Raw genomic sequence first — 20,856 nt, 5'->3', positions numbered from 1 at the left:
AATTTTCTGCATCGTTACTCCAGTCTTCAGTGTCACATGATCCTTCAGAAATCATTCTAATATGCTGATTTGCTGCTCAAGAAACATTTAATGTGTACAATTGTACAAAATATTTGTGTACAATATTTTTTTCAGGGTTCTTTGATGAATAGAAAGTTCAAAAGAACAGTGTTTATCTGAAATCTAATCTTTTGTAACATTATAAATGTCTTTACTGCCACTTTTGACTGATTTAATGCATCCTTGCTTAATAAAAGTAAAAATTCTTAAAAATCCTTAAATAAAAATTCTTACTGACCCCAAACTTTTGAACGGTAGTGTATAATGCTACAGAAGCTTTGTATTTCAGATAAATGCTGTTCTTTTGAACTTTCTATTCATCAAGGAATCCTTGAAAAAAAGTACACAACTGTTTTCAACATTGATAATAATAACAAATATTTCTTGAGGAACTAATCATCATATTAGAATGATTTCTGAAGGATCATGTGACACTGAAGACTGGAGTAACGATGCTGAAAATTCAGCTTTGCATCACAGGAATAAATTACTTTGTAAAATATATTCAAATAGAAAACAGTTATTTTAAATTGTAATAATTTTACACAATATTACTGTTTTTACTGTATTTTTAATTAAATAAATTAAGCCTTGGTGAGCAGACGAAACTTCTTTTAAAAACATTAAAAATCTTACCGATCCCAAACTTTTGAGCGGTAGTGTATATTATACTGTATAGTCTCTTTTCCTACTTGTTCTGGTCTATATTAAACTATTTTTATACTATATTTTGCAACTGACTATTGTCATGTTCACTGTTTGTAATGTGACGGGCATTTAAATTAAAAAATAGGTCATGATGTATTTATTGCAATTCAACATTGTGGGTATTTTAGATACATCCTACTAAGAAAGGCCAAATAAAGCAGTCTGTTTTTACATGTAAACTTCAATTTGCTAATAATTTGCCTATGTATTGAATTATATAAATAGTTAAATTATTAAAAAAACAATGACTCACCACACTGACAACAGTAAAGCATCTCCTTGACTGAGGATGTAAGTTCAAGCATCATAACAGAATAGAGACTGAAATGAACAGGCCTACTGTGACTAAGCAAAATATATATTAGCCTTACAGAAATACTGTGACAATACCACAGTACTGGATGGTTATTGGAATATAATTATGGAGTAGGACCAAACATAAAAGCATAAGAATCTGGCATTGAAAACCCCATTCTGATCTAAACATTGGGTGAAGCAATGTCTATGTTGGTTATGGCCTTGATCTAGTCATGGCTGCAAGAATAACACTGCCTCTACGTCCTATCAGGTTGGAGTTAGGAGGGCAAGCTGGATATGGACAGTGTTTTTTTGGGGAGGGGTGGATGGCTGTATATGGAGAAGGATATGTAGGTGGGGTTGGGGACTGGATTGTGTTGCAAAGCTGTGGTTGGTTCTTCTTTTCCACAAACTCCTGCTGCCAACAGAGCTCTGCCTGACAGACAGACAGACAGACAGTGAGAGAGACAGATTATCAAGAAAAGAAAGAAAACAGTGTGGATTCAAGAACTGAGATAAAGCGAATGACAGAAGAAGGAAGGACAAGCTGTACGTAGAGGTAAAACATCCTGACTCGGCTTTTCATTCTTATTAATGAATGCATATATGCATAATAATACATCTCCATTAAATTAGACATTGACATGTGAATGTTTTAACAGCATTATGCATACTTTTAATGCATGAACAAAACAATATAAGCTTGAATAATTTAATATGCTTACAGCATATATAAATGCTTCAATTTATCTGAGATTATTTAAAACGAAACATCACTTTGGATATGCATCTCTGACATCTCACAATCCAAACAAAGACTATCAGAGTTTCTTATCAAAGGCATCCCACTGTAGTGTAGTGCAGTCTAAATTTATAAGTGAAAAACGGGGAATGACATGAGGGTTGTTTCTCACTCTCTATAAATAACCAGCGGAGGGAGGAGCTTGTTGGAGGTTAGACACAAATACTTTCCGACTTTCCACGACACTACAGCATTTTAGACTGAAGACAGACAGCCTGGCCTTCAGCTTTTAGGACTGACATGTGTAACAGCTGCTTCTTTTCCATCTCCTCTTACCCTCTCATCCTCTCTTTCTATCCTTCCCTTTCCGCAAGATCTAGAAATTTCCTTGTCCCCTGTTTACCTCTCACCTTTCATATTGAGTGTTGTGACATCATGTTTACAGCATCAGATTGAAGAACATGATCCTATCACTTTTCATTAACCTTACAGGATCTCAGGTCAACTTTCATTAGGCTATCTGGGTCAGATGTTTGTATGCTCATCTCTGAAATGTTCATCAAACTACTGAAAACTTGACAATTATTTTAGTCATTGATTCTTTCCGCCTCATGCGTTTTCCTCTCTATATAGCTGCAAATGTGCTGTGGTTTTTTTGTGTGTGTGTGTCATAGTCAGCAGGGCCAGCAGCTGCCGTGGTGTAATATAAGAAGTGACAGTGTGTCTTTATGACTGACAATATGTTGCAACACTCCTGAAATCATTTAAACATATGCAGAGAACTGCAGGTCTGATCCAAATGATAGTAAGTGTCACAAAACCAAGGCAAGCAACAACATATAATTTACATATCTAATGTATAATCTGGATTATGTAATCAGATCCCAAAAATTAAGTACTTGTAATTAGATTGTTTTGCATTTTAAAATACTCGTAATCAGAGTACAGTTACATTTTTTATTGATTATATACATGCTTATATACATGACTCATTGACGAATAAGGTTTTTAAAAGTGTAAAAAAAATATAATGGAGATATAATTTTATTAAGTGTGTTAATCAGCGTTAACAATGAGATTGTGTTTTTTATAATCAATTAACACTGCTTTTGTGATGTTTTACAAGATGGACAAAATTTGTCACCAAAAAAGTCATTTGGTTTAAACAAAATTATACCGAATGACACTTTTGGTTATACCGAATGACGATATTTTCAAACAATGCTAACAGGCTGATATCTAGCTAGCTAGCAAAAGGACAATCAAACATTTTATATTTAGTACAGGTTTTTAAAATATTACAACATTTTCCATGTTTTATAGCAGTTGTACCGATGATCAAGTGAAAACATGAATTTTTCAAATAGTTAAAAGAGAGTTAGTTACTTTGCTTCATGACCATGTGGTCCTTTGCAGGTGTCTTAATGACGTCACATCCTGTCACATAATATTAACCGCATGATTTGATCCAAAATGGTCCCGTTATATTGGTTACTCCAATGAAATTCATTTTTCCGGACATTCTTTCTCATAACAAAGCAACGACTTCTACACATAATTTTAATAACATTTGCACTATGTTGATATATGATGTTATAAAATCATGCCAGAATAAAAAAAATATATACATTTATTACATTTTAGGATATTTTAATCACAAATGAAATGGCTGTTTTGGGCTTTGGACGGTTAAATCGAATGACCTTTTGACAAAATCTTTAAAATACCTTTATATGAAGCAAAATATAATTAAAACCTTTTGGATTCAGTAAAAGAGATCTTACATACCTTATGACCTTACATACTTTGGATGTCATATCTTTGTTTTTTATTATTATTATTATTATTATTAAGGCCTTTGAAAGACACAACCATAGGGTTGAAAAGAAAAAAGAAAAAGACCCGTCATGTCATTGACCCACATTCAGAAAGATTTCCAGGTTTGTGGATTTGCACACACAGACCAGCTACTAGTCATATGACTATCAGTGAAAACTGAGACCGAAAAATACAGAAATCATTTCACTTTTAAGTGTTTTCTTTCAATGCTGTGTTCTGACAAACACATTAATTATTATTAAGTTTACAGTTCTCAGATGTTGGTTAATGGTCACATGACATGCAGGTAAAAACATAAAATATATTTTTTTTAGTACGCTTTTTATTTTGATTGATTTTATTTTTAAAATTATTTATTTTAATTAATTTTTTTATGATTTAATTACTTAGCTTTTCATTAAACTCACCCCATCATAATGTAATATTTAATGCACCATGTTGTTGATAACAAAAAATGGAATATATTTTCATTCTCTTTGTATTTTTATATCAACATGGTACAAGATTATCCTATTTAAATCAATGTGATAAAAGAGTAGGTCAAAACTAATCAAAAAGTAGTACTTTAAATGTGTAATGTAATGGATTACGGTACTAACTACAATTTTTCTTATGTAATTTGGAATCAGTAACAGACTACAATTTGTAAGTAATCTACCCAGCTTTGAATGTACCAATCTCACCATATTAGAGCCTAGCATGGAAAAAAGTATCTTAACAGAACATTCAGAAGTTTTTTGTGGATCACAAAAAATACAGTGGAAAAAAACTATAATGATGGAAATTAGCACTGAAAGGTTTGTAAAAATATACTAAAATTATTGTTTTTTTTAGCATATTAGCTTTGGCATATTAGCATTTTGATTCCAAAAATGTAAAAAAAAAAATATATCTATTACATTCATTTCCGTCATAGAATGCCATTAAACAATACATGATGAGATGGAAAAGACAATGTGGTTTATGTAAGCTAAAATGATTGTTGCCTTTTGCTGACATAGACTTTCCCAACATTCAAGCTTTTAAGCATTGCTTATTACACCTGTTTCTGAAACTCAAGCAGCAGTCCTTTGTGTCCCTGGTGAAAAAGGTTGTCATGGTAAATAGGTGTGGATTCCCTTTGTACGAGGACTGAGTCATATCCATGCATTTCCGCTTAAATGAAAACAACTGATCTGATTTTGAAAGCACTGATAAACCTTTGTGTTGTGGCTTGAAGGTGAGATTGAGGTGAGAGAGGGGGGACAGATGACAGAGTGTGGGGGTAATTTAAGCTGCACGACCCCTGCCATATTTTCTTATTTGGCTTTAGAATATTTTTAGAAGAGACAAACACACCTGTCTGTCACAGTCCAATCATACTTGTTTGTTTATTTGAGGGGACTGCTTTGTTCTGGTTTTGATAGTACAATCCCCTCTCTGAAAACAATTCAAATTTGCAATGAACTGACTAAAAGGAACCGGAGCAAAAATAAGTGCGATTATGGAAAGAAATCATTCTTATGCATATGCCGTGGTCTGTAATATGCATGCTATGTTAACTATAATAACTGCCAGATGGGTGGGGATTATGGCAATAAGAATAACCACACATTCTCTACTACAGGCTGAATCCTATAATAAGAATCAAATATCAGTGTAAATATTCATTTTTAAATTTAGTAATGTAACTGCATATAGTGTCTATGCTATGCCATCTAATGTACTAAATGTACTCATTTTTAAAGTTATGCACTCATAATAAAGGAAAAATTAGATGGAATATTTATACTAATATTTATACTAAATTTATAATAATAAAAAAATTCATTTAACTACAAAAAAAAAAAAAAAAAAAAGTTGATATATGATGTTATAAAATCATGCCAGAATAAAAAAACATACATTTATTACATTTTAGGATATTTTAATCACAAATGAAATGGCCGTTTTGGGCTTTGGACGGTTAAACCGAATGTCCTTTGACACTTCAAAATTTTTAAAATACCTTTATATGAAGCAAAATATAATTAAAACCTTTTGGATTCAGTAAAAGAGTTCTTACATACCTTATAACCTTACATACTTTGGATGTCATATCTTTGTTTTTTATTATTATTAAGGCCCTTAAAAGACACAACCATAGGGTCGTAACAGGCAAAAAAAAAAAAAAAAAGAAAAGAAAAAAGAAAAAGACCCGTCATGTGGATTTGCACACACAGACCAGCTACTAGTCATATGACTATCAGTGAAAACTGAGACCGAAAAATACAGAAATCATTTCACTTTTAAGTGTTTTCATAATAAAGGAAAAATTACATGGAATATTTATACTAATATTTATACTAAATTTATAATAATAAATTTTTTTTTTTTTACATTTATATTATTTTAACTAGAAATCTTCAGTTTGGGATGAAAATAAAAATGATGTACATGTTATTTTTAAACTACTCAACTTGCTTATAATAAATTATAACCCTGGCTATCCTTTTTATGGTAACTCCCCTATGAGACCACATGCACCTGTCAATCACCCTTATATCCTCCCACTGTAAAAGAGTAAGATGACATAAACCCACGAGTGTAAACCCATCCATGTTTGCCATGATATTATGAAGCATTTCATGTTTATTGTACTCATACTTACTGTGTGTTTGTTGTGTTTCTTTTCAGGTTCTGTGCTGAAGCTGATCAATCGCTCTCCTCCGCTTTGTTAGTTTGCAAGTGTAGTGCGTCTGTCTGTCCATCTTGGTCAATCAGTGCTCTGCTGATACAGTAAAAGTGTCATAGTCTGTCAGTAAAAACACACAGAAAAGAACAAAATCTATCATCTAACCTAGCCTTCACATTACAATGGCTCCCAAAAAGAAGTCACCACGACCTAAGAAGTCCATTCCTGAATTGACAACAGTTGAGAGTGAAGTGGTTGTCCCAGAGCCGGGTGTTAAAAAGCTGGAGCTTCCTCTTAATATTGAGCAGCTGAACCGGCTCAATGGGGTGCCCCTGCCACCCCCTGTGATCCGACCCGGGGAGAAGGGTTTTGGTCTGGGCACTGAGCTCACTCGCCCCCTGCATGGATCCGCTATGCTGGAAGAGCTGAGCCGCATGAGACAGGAACGATTCCTCACTGACATGGAACTGGCTTGCAAAACCAAGGCATTTGATGTTCACAAACTGGTCATTTCCTCAGTCAGCCAGTATCTTCGTGAAGTCCTGGCTAAAGACCCTGGACTCAAACGACTGGAGCTTCCTACCCTCTCACCTCTCGGTAAGCCTTAAAACATATCACCTAACTCAGAGGTCTTCACCACTACTCCTGGAGACCCTGTCTGCTCCAACTCTTCAAGCAAATCTAAACCAACCATGTCTTTAGGATCACTTGAGAATTACAGGCAAGTGGATCGGAGCAGATTAGAAGTAATATTTGCAGAACAAGGTCTCCAGGAGCAGGGTTGAAGACACCTGACTAAGGCTCTGTTTACACCTGGTATTAAGATGTATTTTGGTCGACCGGATCACAAGTAGATGAGGGAGACACATTCCCGTTTCCACCTGGTATTTTAATCTCTCTCTTTTGTCCACTTTCAACCACTTTTGTCCTTATTTCTTCGAGGGGAGGGTAAATGTATGCGCTTTTCAGATCTTTCGATCTAATATATAAAATAAGCTTGTGCAATTTATATATGACCGTGCTCGGAGATGACGGAAAAGCATACAGAGCATCACCATACGTTTCTGCTCTGATATTCGCAAGACCAAGCCGAACGCGGAAATCAGGAATGGTGAGAGAATATTGTGCTTGGTACTTTTTCCGTCTTCAAACCAAACTAGGGTCTTCAGCCGACAAAGTTTAAATCCCGTCTGGCTAGTGCACTTCCCATAATGCTTACATGTTTGGTCAGTAGGCGGTCTTTAATGGCTGTTCGATCACATTCGACCACATAAGCATTTAGACTATGAAAGCAATCTATTCTAATGCGTTTTGACAACCTCTGGAAGGGGTCGAAAGTGGACAAGCTCAAAGAGTTTTACACCCCGTTTACACCTGCATTTAGCATCGTCCACATGTGATCCAATCGTCCAAAATGCATCTCAATACCAGGTGTAAACAGGGCCATGGATACATTTGTTAAAGTTCCCCAATATTTAAAGTGATCCAAACAACTGGAATAATCCCTGAGCCATATTATATATTAAAAATCCATGACATATATGCATTATTTTTCTCCTCAGGACTTGCCAATGTTATTACATTTGCTTACCTGGGCCGTGTGCACATGTCCCTGTACACCATTGCCTGCACTGTGTCTGCGGCGAGCACAATGCAGATCCCTCATCTTCTCCAGATGTGCATGGACTTCATGATGTCCGAGCTGAACGCTCACACTTGTGTGTACATATGGAACATCGGCGCTGCATATGGCCTGACTCCCGTTCGCGAAGCCGCCCGGCGCTACATCCTGGAGAATTTTACCCAGTTTTGTGAGACAACACAGTTCAACCAACTCACCCTGGAGCAGATCACATCTTTTCTGCAAGACGACAACCTAGCTCTTCCCTCTGAGGTCACCACCTTCCAGGTCAGTGTAAGGAGAGGCAGATGGAAGGGCAGGAGGAATAGGGGTTTTGCAAAAGCTTATGATGTTCTATTTATATAGTGACCCAAAAGCTAAATATGTCAGCAAACACAGCACATATTGTAAAAAGAGATATAGCTACAGAGTCTTGAGAAGGATCTAGATATGTACAGGACACTATTTATAAAGTAGACTGAATTAGATGCTAAATTTGGATCACTCACTTTAACTTTTCTTGGAACCTAGATGGCAATGAAGTGGTTAGACTTTGACCCAAAGAGGCAGGAACATGCTGCAGAACTGCTATCTCACGTGCGCTTTGAGACCATCCCGGCCAACGAGCTGGTTAGTGAGATCCAGCCAGTGGCACGTATGATGCTAGATCCTCGGTGTCACCGTCTTCTGGTGGATGCCATGAACTACCATTTGCTGCCTTACCAGCAAAACACACTGCAGTCACGGCGCTCAAAGGTCCGGGGAAGCCAGAACGCTCTTCTAACCATTGGGGGTCGCCCTTCTCTAACTGAGCGTGCCCTAAGCCGAGAGGTACACATTGAAGAAATTTCAAACCTTTGGACAAAGTCCATGACATGTGATACTCTTGAATCATGGGTGCCCAGATAAATTCCTGTAGGGGCAGAGTTTACTCCTATCCTGCTCCAACACACCAGTCTAGTAATACTGAATACCTTGGTTAGGTAGTTCTGGTTTAAATAAGATTGGAGCTAAACTCTGTCCCTCCAGGAGCAGGACTGGACTCTCTGCTCTTAAGAAAATACATTTTTGATTTTGATTGCTCACTTGCCTGTTTTACTGTGGTAGGTGCTGTGGAGAGATCCTCGAGAGGGAACAGCTACATGGCGTCATCTTACTCAGCTACCAGCAAAGAGCTTCAACCAGTGTGTGGCTGTGATGGATGGATTCCTGTATGTGGCAGGAGGAGAAGATCAGAATGATGCCCGAAACCAGGCTAAACATGCTGTTGGCACACTTAGCAGGTACGTTATCACAAATAATTTAGTCCAGGGGTCTCCAAACTTAGTCCTGGAGGGCCACTGTCCTGCAGAGTTTAGCTCCAACCCCAATTAAACACACCTGAATCAGCTAATCAAGGTCTAATTAGGCATATTGGAAACATCCAGGTAGGTGTGTTGAGGCAAGTTGGAGCTAAACTCTGCAGGACAGTGGCCCTCCAGGACTGAGTTTGGAGATCCCAGAGTTAGTCTTATACAGCAGTGTTCCAAGAGGGCCACCTTGCTGTAGAGCAGGGATGGGCAAACTCAGTCTAGGAGGGCCACTGTCCTGTAGAGTTTAGCTCCAACCCCAATTAAACACATCTGAATCAGCTAATCAAGTTCTAATTAGGCATATTAGAAACATCCAGGCAGGTGAATTGAGGAAAGTTGGAGCTAAACTCTGCAGGACAGTGGCCCTCCAGGACTGAGTTTGCCCATCACTGGTATAGAGATTAGCCCCAAACCTGATTAAACACGCCAGCTAATCAAAAACCTCAAGGAGATCCCTGATTTAGTCTAATACAGCAGTGTTCCAGGAGGGCCACTTTGCTGTAGAGCAGGGATGGGCAAACTCAGTCCTGGAGGGCCAATGTCCTGCAAAGTTTAGCTACAACCCTAATAAAACTGTAGCCTGTAGACTTCTAATAATCCTGAAGACATTGATTAACTGATTCAGGTGTGTTTGATTAGGGTTGGAGCGAAACTCTGCAGGACAGTGTCCCTCCAGGACTGAGTTTGCCCATCACTGCTATATGGGTTAGCCCCAAACCTGATTAAACACACCAGCTAATCAAAAGCTTTAAGATGACTAGGTACTTCCAGGCAGGTGTGTTTGAGCAGGTTGCAGCTAAACTCTGCAGAAAGGTAGCACTCCAGGAACCAGATTGGACAGCCCTGGTCTAATATCTATTTGACCGCATTACCTTCTGGTCCTCAGGTATGATCCTCGCTTCAACACCTGGCTGCATCTGACCAGCATGCGCCAACGACGTACACATTTCAGTTTGGTGGCGACTAGTGGAAGGCTGTATGCAATTGGTGGCCGTAACACTGATGGCCTCTTGGCCACCATTGAGAGCTACCAGCCCTCTACCAACACTTGGCAGCTCCGTACGCCAATGGATATGCCAAGATGCTGCCATGCAAGTGCAGTACTACCATCAGGAGACATCTTGGTGACTGGCGGCTATGTCAACTGCGCTTACTCTCGTTCGGTCATCCATTATAGCATTGACAGCGACACTTGGAGCGAGCAGCAAGAGTTGGAGACACCTCGTGGCTGGCACTGCTCTGCAACACTAGGTGGCAAGGTGTACGTGGTAGGTGGTAGCCAGCTGGGTCCCGGTGGAGTCCGCATTGATGTGATGACCATGGAAGTCTTCTCCCCCGAGAGCAAGGAATGGACAAGAGCTGCCACCCTTCCCCTAGGAGTGAGCACAGCTGGCATGTCCCCACTTGGAAATCACCTGTACCTGCTGGGTGGGTGGAATGAAGCAGAGAAACGTTACAAGTCAGCAGTCCAGCGCTATGACCCAGGCACTGACAGCTGGTCAGCAGTGGAAGACTTGCCGGAACCCACAGTGGGAGTGTCCTGCTGTGCCCTACCCTTGCCCCCACGCCACGCGTCCCGCAGACACCGGAACACCCCTTCCCATGAAGATCAGAGCAGTGTTACACAGCACAACACCGCATGAGAAATGAAAGCTGGGGAAAGTCAAGAGCAAGAGAGACAGGGTGAAAGGAGAGATTGTTAGAGTGTAGAAAAGAGAGAGCAAGAGAGAGTGACGTATAGGTGAAATGGAAATTTAGAGAGTAGAAAGTAAAGAGTAACAACATAAAGGGAAAAGCTAACACAGAAGTCTTTGAACTCCAAAGATGCATTTAGGTACACTGAGTTTAAAGAAAAGGTACTACCTAGGGAAGGGTTCCTCAGATCCGGTCCTGGAGGGCCACTGTCCTGCAGAGATTAGTTCAAGCCCTAATCAAAGACACTTAAACACTGGGTGTGTCCCAATTCAGAGGCTGCATCCTTCAAAGACCGATTGCATCACCACGGCATGACAAAGGCTGTTCAATTTCGAAAGGCTCCTTCAAATGTATACTTCGTGGCCTTGCCTACCCCAGAATTCATTGCGCACCAGTGACAACAGTATTTTTTTTTCAACTTACCTAAAAATATTTCATGTTTCAAATGTAAAAATAAAAAATCCTTTACATCGGTTCAAATGTTGAATTAAATCTTACTAAGATGTGATTATATATAGTTTCTACTCTTTATTATATGCAGAAATGGACCATAGTGAACATATTTAGATGGTTTGTGAACCATGTTGTTTTCAGTTTAATATAACAAAAAAAAGTCCAGTACAAAAGTTACTGCCACTCATCAATGGCAGCTTTTTAAGGCATGGCCTTTTAAGTTTGAGTCCTCCGAAGGATGCAGCCTTTGAACTGGGACACAGCCAAAGTCTTCAGAATTTACTAGAAGATTACAGGTAGACGAGTTTGATCAGGGTTTGAGATAAACTGTAGGACAGTGGCCCTCCAGGGCCGTATTTGAGGAAACCTGACCTAGGGCCTACTTATGAAGAATGTGAAAGGTACATTTTACAAGAGCCTCAGCAGTGCGAGGAATTTAGTGAGGTGACGGTTTTTGAGTTTCTGTGATTAAACAAGTTTTAGAAATTGAGCCATGCAGTTTTATTGAAAACACCATTGTGGGATCATCAAAAAAAAAACATGCTAAATTCAGTAGTACTGAATCAAGAAGCAACAGTTTTATTTATTTCTCACATTATTTATTGTTTTTTTATTTTAATCAAGTTTTTCCAATTTTCTCTCTTGTAGTTATTGGTCTGGCTTTTAAACGTTGTTCAGGGATATGTACGATTTTTTATATGCAAAGAGGCACAGTGCAAATGTCAATGCCCCCAAAGACACACAAATAGGCATCAACGCATTGATACTGCCCACCAAAGAATGTGCTTAATACCACATATATTAAGCCAAAGTTAAATCTATAGACTGGCTATTGATAAAATGTCTCATGCTTACCAAATTTCTCATTTTAACCCATTGATATAATTCTTGCTTATAGAGTCATTTAAGGGGTCTTTACTTACATGTGTAGTGGTCACAACTAACTACCAATAATTGCATAAAACAAGACCTTCTAAAGAGAACTAGTAAAAATATCCAACAAAAATGTCAATGACTGAACAACCATAACATGGAAAATGTAGCAGATTTAGGAGTCTGAAGTGTGTCTGGTACTAGATCTCTGGGATTTAAAAAAAAATAAAGCAAAATTGATTAAAAACAAAACAATGTCTCTTCATTCCTTTGTAATATTCACTTGAACATGAAATGACAACCATTAACCAACCCTTAACTATCAGAAGTTAGTGTTTTGGTAATGAAATACATGTCTCATTTCAGATTACCACACAACTTCCTACATTTAAAAAAGGTCTGATCTTCCTAAAATTAGTATCACCTACACTGTAACAATTTTAGTTTAACTTAAAGTTACCTGACTGCCTTAAAATTGGGTTCACTGAAAGTAAAAATTTGAGTTCATACAAAAAGACTGGTTTAAACAAAATCTAAATATCATAATCTGAACATTAGTGAATCAAGGTTGATTTGACCATGAACTTTGCAAAACCCCTATTCCTCACTCAAAAGTGATCATGAACTTTTTTACAGTATACAAATACATACAGCTGATATTTTTGTTTTCAAATCACTATTTAATCAATTCATATTCTTTCATATAATCAATTTGTCACACAAATACAAGATATGTGAAGTGAGAAACACCACATCTGTACTCCACACAAATAAAGACACATGGACTGCATAAAATTTGGGCTTTTCTTTTATTTGTCACAAATTCAAAAAAGGTGGTCCTTTACTTCCCGGGGAGGATGATGCCATCATACTGAAAGACAAAGAATAAAGAGTATGTAAATTCAGAAAAATAGAAAACACATATTTGATATCTACTCAAAGACTGTCTATTTCACAACAGTTTCAAAGCAGCTTTACAAAACAACGCACGTTTCTACTTTACAGTCTAGGTGTATAGAAACATTTTAACCGATTTGTAAAACACCAAGATGTTTATCAATATTAGTTGATTGATAGTTAAATTGTTTAAATATACAATAAAAGGTTTGAACTTCTGACAGGTTGTTCTTCTGACAAAATTGTGTTGACAGTACAATTTTGGGAGTTTACACCTTCCAGCTCACTGTAAATTTAAATAAACCCTATGATGTCTCAATATTATAGCTACCAGTGCAAAAACAGCAAAACATTCTAATATAAGCTGTCTGTCTAACATCAAATCAACTGTAAAGAGTAAAGAAAGCACGAATGCAGTAATGAGCCAAAGGAGGCCAGCAAGCTGTACAAAAAAGTGGTTATACTAGAACATGGATTTTTGGGAATGGAGTCAAGTTGGGTCCCCAGGTATTTAAATACACACCTTCTGCTGGAACCAGCGCATAGCCTCCTCCTTGCGGATACGGTGCTTGGCGCCGATGCGGCCCTGCTTCCTCTTCTTGTCAGCAATACTGAAACCAGGTCTGCCAAGAACCTACAGCGAACACAGGTAAGGACTGCTTATTCATGTGTCACAGAATTACAGGTTAAGTTTAAATGTGATTGCAGCATCACAGCATCCCTCAAAGAACACTTTCCTCCCCCTTTAGTAGTTACATCCATTTAACTACTAATTTCAGCAAGCTTGAATGTAGTGGCAAAAAACTAATACATAACTCAAAATGAAAAACATTAAAGGGTTAGTTCACCCAAAAATTAAATTTGTCATTCATTACTCACCCTCATGTCATCCCAAATCCATAAGACCTTCGTTTCGTTCATCTTCGGAACACAAATTGAGATATTTCTGAACTACACATAGGCAGCGTCGTCATTGCACATTGAGGTCCAGAAAGGTACTAAAGACATCGTTAAAATAGTCCACGTGACTACAGTGGTTCAACCTTAATGTTATGAAGCGACGAGAATACTTTGTGCACAAAAAAACCAAAACAACAACTTTATTTAACAATATGAACTGTTCATACACAGTTGACGTAGTTTTTATGTTGGCTCAGCATTGGCTGGCTCCTGCGTCAGCATTACACACTCTAAAAAATGCTGGGTTAAAAACAACCCAAGTTGGGTTGAAAATGGACAAACCCAGCGGTTGGGTTAAATGTTTGCCCAACCTGCTGGGTAGTTATATTTAAACCAACTATTGTTTAAAAATTGCTATATGGCTAGCTTAAAATGAACCCAAAATAGTTGGGAAATTAAAAACCAGATGCAATTAGAGGCAACAATAATAGACAAAAGGTGAATGTTTATTAATAAGCTTTAATATTTTATTAATATAAATTTAATAGTTTAATAGTTTATTAATATAAATTTATTAATAAGCAATTTAATAAATGTTTATTGTTTAATAATTATTCATTGAACATTAATAAATGTTCATTTCCAACATACTTTGGGTTAATTTTAATTAAGCAATACAGTAATTTTTAAACAATTGTTTAAATAGTTAAATAATAGTTTTAACAGTTAAATAAAACTACCCAGCAGGTTGGGCAAACATTTAACCCTACCGCTGGGTTAAAACAACCCAATTGCTTTTTTTTAACCCAGCATTTTTTAGAGTGCACGCATACGTCGTGCTGCTCACATGATCAGCTTTGGCCAATACTGAGCCGATATTCGGACGTAAACACGGAAGTGCTGCACTGTGTTCTTTAGGGCTGGATATTGACAATTTTCACGATTCGATTACTATTCACATGATTTTGATTCGATTACGATTTCGATTCGATTATTTTGGATGTAGTATTTCAGTTAGAGTACATGGCATTTTCTAGAGGAAAAAAATCTCTAATGGCTGTAAACTACACATGAGAGTCAGTTGGTACTACTATAATAATATTGAAGGTTAAATTAACATACATTTGTACACACACTTACATTACGCTCAATGTTTTTATTATAAATAAGGTTTAGAATTACATAATCATATTTCTACTTCAATTTGTTTTATTTGAAATATAAACATTTAAATTGCAACTGTCATAACTGATTTATTCAAACATGCATTAAATATTGAAAAACGTTAAATTATAATGAATACGTAACGTGCATAGCTATATTTATCAGAATGTTGCTTTCTAGAGTTCATTTTTCTAGCTGACTAATGAGTTTATGGTCACTGAATATGTTTTTCTGAGGTAAATGTGACGTTACGTGACATTGTTTACAAGTTGTTTTACTGACATCTTTGAGGTTGAAAAACTGATTGAGCGATTACACAAAACATAAGGATTTCGATAAGTTGTACTGTATCTTTTAACATATCTTCAGATGTTTAGTCGTGTTTATTTCGCACTGTAACTGGTATTAAAGCGAAGGAGAGGATGTTCACACGCACTCGTGCTGCCGCTTCTGATGGATAGACCCGTTTAGATCCGCTCTGACGGACAACAAAAAAACCCCTGAAATTTCCTAACTCTTCCATCTAGATCGCGAAATTCAGTTTTTACTGTGAAATTCTGTTATATCCATTTCTTATGCATTCTATTATTATCATCATGTATTTGGTTCTTCTTTATGTAAAGCACTTTGAATTACCATTGTGTATGAAATGTGCTATACAAATAAAATTGCCTTGCTTCTCTTTAACTGAGGCGCTACAGCGATCTGTCACGCCACATTAAACAGCACCAAAACAGTATTTATTTTGAATCTCATAATATGATGGACGTCATTTGAAATCTGAGACTTGCTTCATATCAAAAGTACCAAGCACAAAGATTATTGCGATTTATTGGATGGGAGGCGCTACATGTTTGTAAAAAAATGAGAATCGATTAAAATCGAGAAATCGATATTTTTTTACCCAGCCCTAGCGTTCACTAGGTCAACTGCATATGTTATTTTTGTTTTTGTGCACAAAAGGTATTCTCGTCGCTTCATAACATTAAGGTTGAACCACTGCAGTCACATGGACTATTTTAGCGATGTCTTTACTACCTATCTGGACCTCAAAAGGTGTAATGACATCGCTGTGGTTCAAAAACCCTCGGATTTTATCAAAAATATCTTAAATTTGTGTTCTGAAGATGGACGAAGATCTTACAGGTTTCAGGATGACATGAAGGTAAGTAAATAATGACATAATTCATTATCATCAAGAACAAATCATTTTTGGGTGAACTAACCCTTTAAAAGCTCATCCCCTAGTTTCACAGACAAGGCTTAAGCCTAGTCCCAGACAAAAATGCATGTTTGAGCTGTTTTAACAAAGTAACTTGAACTGACACATCTTAAAATATGTCAGTGCCTTTGTTTTGTCTCAAGATGAACACCAGCAATGTTTTTTTCTAGTGTACATTTATAAAAGCTACTTAAATATCTTAATTGAACCAAGTTCTAATCCTGGCTTAGGCTAAGCCCTGTCTGTGAAACTGGGCCTAATTGTAACAATAATAACAGATGCATTTTAGTGACCAAAAAGGTGACATTTATGTAACTCACCACGTAGAAGTCCAAGCCGTAGATTCCAATGCTTGGGTCGTACTTGATGCCCAAATCAATGTGTTCCTGGATACCAAAGCCAAAGTTTCCTGTGTCTGAGAAGTTGTTCTTTCTCAACTCGTACTCACGCACCTGAACAAAAAAAACAAAGCACAAACAATGAATGATAAAACACACAGCCCACTGTGGACTAATCAGAATGAGGCATTTATTTTAATGCAAGTAGTCAATTCCCATAAAAAACACATTCCTCTCACCTTCAGGCCCTTCTCCAAGATTTCCTCAGCCTTGGCTCCACGGACTGTGCAATGGACTGCAATCTTTTCATTTCTACGGATACCAAAGGATCGCACAGTGTAGCGGGCTGGTGGGAAACATAGAGAATTAAAGGATCAGTTCACTTTCAAATAAAATTTTCCTGATAATTTACTCACCCCCATGTCATCCAATATGTTCACGTCTTTCTTTCTTCAGTTGAAAAGAAATTGAGGGGAAAACACCCCAGGATTTTTCTCCTTATAGTGGACTTCAATGGACTCCAAATGGTTAAAGGTCAAAATTACAGTTTCAGTGCAGCTTCAAAGGGCTTTAAATGTACCAGACGAGGAATAAGGGTATTATCTAGTGAAACGATTGGTTATTTTCGAGAAAAAAAAAAATAAAATAAAAAATACAACTGTATATACTTTATAAACACAAAATAACACCTTGAATGTAGTTCTAGTTTCCGCATTCTTCAAAACGCTTATGCTGTATGTCCTACGCCTTCTATTCAACTTGCGTAACAAACGCAGCGCCAGTTACATTTTTCCCTTAAGTTGAATAGGGAAGGCGTAGGACATACAGCGTAAGCTTTTTGAAGAATACAGAAAGTGGAAGCACTTGCAAAGGCGATCATTTGTTTAAATAAAGCATATACATTTACCTTTTTTTTTTATTATTGAAAATGACCGATCGTTTCTCTAGATAAGACCCTTATTTCTCATCTGGTATCGTTTAAAGCCCTTTGAAGCTGCACTGAAACTGTAATTTTGACGTTCAACCGTCTGGAGTCCATTGAAGTCCACTAAATGAAGAAAAATCATGGAATGTTTTCGTCACAAACCTTAATTTCTTTGCAAATGACAAAAGAAAAACATGAACATCTTGGATGACATGAAAGTTAACTAATTCTTTAATGCATGGCACAGCTTTACAAACATCATTTCACATTCATAAGGTGTAACAATGTGAGAGATGGAAAAAGCCACCTACCCTTGGAGAAGACAGGAGTCTGGCCGGTCAGCTGCTCCAGCACTTTAGCAGCACGGGTCAGTCTGTCACCGCTCTCACCCACACAGATGTTCAGGCACAGCTTGCGGATGCGCAGCTCCCTCATCGGGTTCTCCTTCTTCTCGCTCTGGTCCTGTACAATGAAATAAATAGCTGTCATGAAAGCGGTTTCTCACAAACCTGCACCAGCTCTCTCAATATCACGTTAGCTAAGAGAATCTGACAACCTAAAACAGCTCATACTGATGGAGTAAAGGTCTTAAAACAAGAGGTAAACTCTAACTTCGGCCACACGGTCCGAAATGAACATGCCCGGACATATCCACCATTTACAGAGCTGCTAGCATAAACCAACAAACTGTCATATTGAGCACTACATACAACTGAACTCCTGGTTATTCATTCGGACCCTGTCGTAATAAAGCACAGACAGTATTTGAAACACCTTAGTAACTTTAAACGAGTCAATGACGTGCCGTTTCGACACACTGTGAAGCTAACGCCAATATCCGCCGCATCAAATCATTCTGGCCACAAATATCGCCATCATTCTGTCTGACACAGCAACAGCGACTGATAACGGTGTGCTTCACGTTATTATTGTATAAAAACAAGCAGATGTTTGCTGATTTTAATGATACTCCTTCGTGATCACAATTTCTGCTGTACTCACCGCCATGTTTGATCACTTAGAAGAGGACGATATACTTCCGGCGCAGAGCATTTATGCTGCGTTTTAAAACGTCAGAACTACACTGCCCATCATGCCTTGCGCTCAAGAACGAGCTTCCGGTAATATTTCAAGGCTTAGTTCACCCAAAACTGAAAATAATGGCATTTATTACTCAGACTCATGCCGTTCCACACCCGTAAGACTTTCGTTCATCTTCGGAACGCAAATTAAGATATTTTTGTTGAAATCCGATGGCTCAGTGAGACCTGCATATCCAGCAATGACATTTCTTCTCTCAAGATCCATTAATGTACTAAAAACATATTTAAATCAGTTCATGTGAGTACAGTGGTTCAAAATTAATATTATAAAGCGACAAGAATATTTTTGGAGCGCCAAAAACAAAAACAAAATAACGACTTATATAGTGATGGCCGATTTCAAAACACTGCTTCAGGAAGCTGAGCGTTATGAATCTTTTGTGTCGAATCATGATTCGGATCGCGTGTCAAACCGCCAACGGCTGAAATCATGTGACTTTGGCGCTCCGAACAGCAGATTTGATTCGATACACTGATTTATTTGTGCTCCGGAGCTTCCTGAAGAGGTGTTTTGAAATCGGCCATCACTTTATAAGTCGTTATTTTGTTTTTTGACGCTCCAAAAATATTCTCGTCGCTTTATAATATTAATATTGAACCACTGTACTCACATGGACTGATTTAAATATGTTTTTAGTACATTAATGGATCTTGAGAGAGGAAATGTCATTGCTGGCTATGCAGGCCTCACTGAGCCATCGGATTTCAACTAAAATATCTTGTGTTGTGAAGATTAATGAAGGTCTTACGGGTGTGGAACGGCATGAGGGTGAGTAATAAATGACAGAATTTTCATTTTTGGGTGAACTAACCCTTTAAAGACGTGTAAAATCAAAATGGGACTTCTGTGACTTTAATCCATTCTGAGCATTTTTGGGGCAGTTTTGTGAACATATATCTTAATATCTGACATATAATTATGACTAAGATCCACAGAGCACCGTCTTTTATGTCATATTAGCCTACATGCTAATTTGGCGAAAAAATACAATAGTAATTTATAGTAAATACTATAGTGTTTCTGAACCATACTATAGTAAATTGTAGTATACTGTATATATTATAGTATTTACAACACTTTGTTAATGAATGCTACAGCATACTGTAATATTAAAGGATTAGTTCACTTTCAATTAAAATTTCCTGATAATTTACTCACCCCCATGTCATCCAAGATGTTCATGTCTTTCTTTCTTCAGTCAAAAAGAAATTAAGGTTTTTGATGAAAACATTCCAGGATTATTCTCCTTATAGTGGACTTCAATGGCCTTCAGACGGTTGAAGGTCAAAATTACAGTTTCAGTGCAGCTTCAAAGAGCTTTAAACTATATCAGACCAGGAATAAGGGTCTTATCTAGAGAAACCATTGGTCATTTTTGAAAAAAAAAACTATATATGCTTTATATAAACAAACGATCGCCTACGTGTAATAAATACTGTAGTATACTTTAGTTTTTACAACAGTAAACTGTAGTGTATTGTAGTATAATATACCGTATAGATTAAAGAAAACTTAGTACAGTATTGGGTAACATACTTTGTTTATATTACTATAGTTGTTATATTACCACAGCAATTATAGAATTACCACAACAAATTAATTCAAGTACTTTACTATAGTATGGTTCAAAAACACTACAGTATTTACTACAAATTACTATAGTATTTTTTCACCAATAGGAGTTTATTAAATCAGACTTCACATCAAAAGTTCAAACATGTCGTCTTTTTACTGTTAATATCTGCATTTACTAAACTACTACTGTTATTAAAAGCAACAAATTGAACTAAATTTATAGACATAAATTGTATTTTATGAAGAAATTTGGAACTTACAAAGTTCTAAAACGTAATTTCAGTTTTATTCTTCAGAATATGGAAATCAAATATGTTATTAATGTGCAGTGTGAGGTGTGTGCAATAATGTGGATCGTGCAATATGAGGATGTGCAATAATGTTGATTGTGCAATGTATTTTTTTTTTTTTTTTTTTTTTTTTTTTAATGAAATGTAT

At 37.0% G+C, this 20,856-nt stretch overlaps 2 protein-coding genes across 2 annotated transcripts; one reads left to right on the top strand and one right to left on the bottom strand.

The window, feature by feature from the left end:
• The first annotated feature begins 1,455 nt into the window (after positions 1–1,455).
• On the top strand, positions 1,456–12,545 carry klhl43 (kelch-like family member 43). The gene is made up of 6 exons (XM_048201758.1): positions 1,456–1,624; positions 6,302–6,896; positions 7,862–8,208; positions 8,452–8,751; positions 9,028–9,203; positions 10,159–12,545. Exons 2-6 carry the CDS (start codon positions 6,482–6,484, stop codon positions 10,913–10,915), a joined length of 1,995 nt encoding a protein of 664 aa, XP_048057715.1. The 5' UTR covers positions 1,456–1,624; positions 6,302–6,481; the 3' UTR covers positions 10,916–12,545.
• Positions 12,546–13,088: 543 nt separating this feature from the next.
• rpl11 (ribosomal protein L11) lies at positions 13,089–18,887 on the bottom strand. The gene is made up of 6 exons (XM_048201760.1): positions 18,742–18,887; positions 18,051–18,201; positions 17,054–17,160; positions 16,797–16,928; positions 13,714–13,824; positions 13,089–13,164 (listed from the first exon to the last, which is right to left on the bottom strand). The coding sequence occupies exons 1-6, from the start codon at positions 18,745–18,747 to the stop codon at positions 13,135–13,137; spliced, it is 537 nt and encodes a 178-aa protein (XP_048057717.1). The 5' UTR covers positions 18,748–18,887; the 3' UTR covers positions 13,089–13,134.
• Positions 18,888–20,856: the final 1,969 nt, after the last annotated feature.

Source organism: Megalobrama amblycephala, linkage group LG9, assembly GCF_018812025.1.
Source record: "Megalobrama amblycephala isolate DHTTF-2021 linkage group LG9, ASM1881202v1, whole genome shotgun sequence".
In the NCBI taxonomy this organism is placed as follows: Eukaryota; Metazoa; Chordata; class Actinopteri; order Cypriniformes; family Xenocyprididae; genus Megalobrama; species Megalobrama amblycephala.
This window is presented reverse-complemented; position numbering and strand designations above follow the sequence as displayed.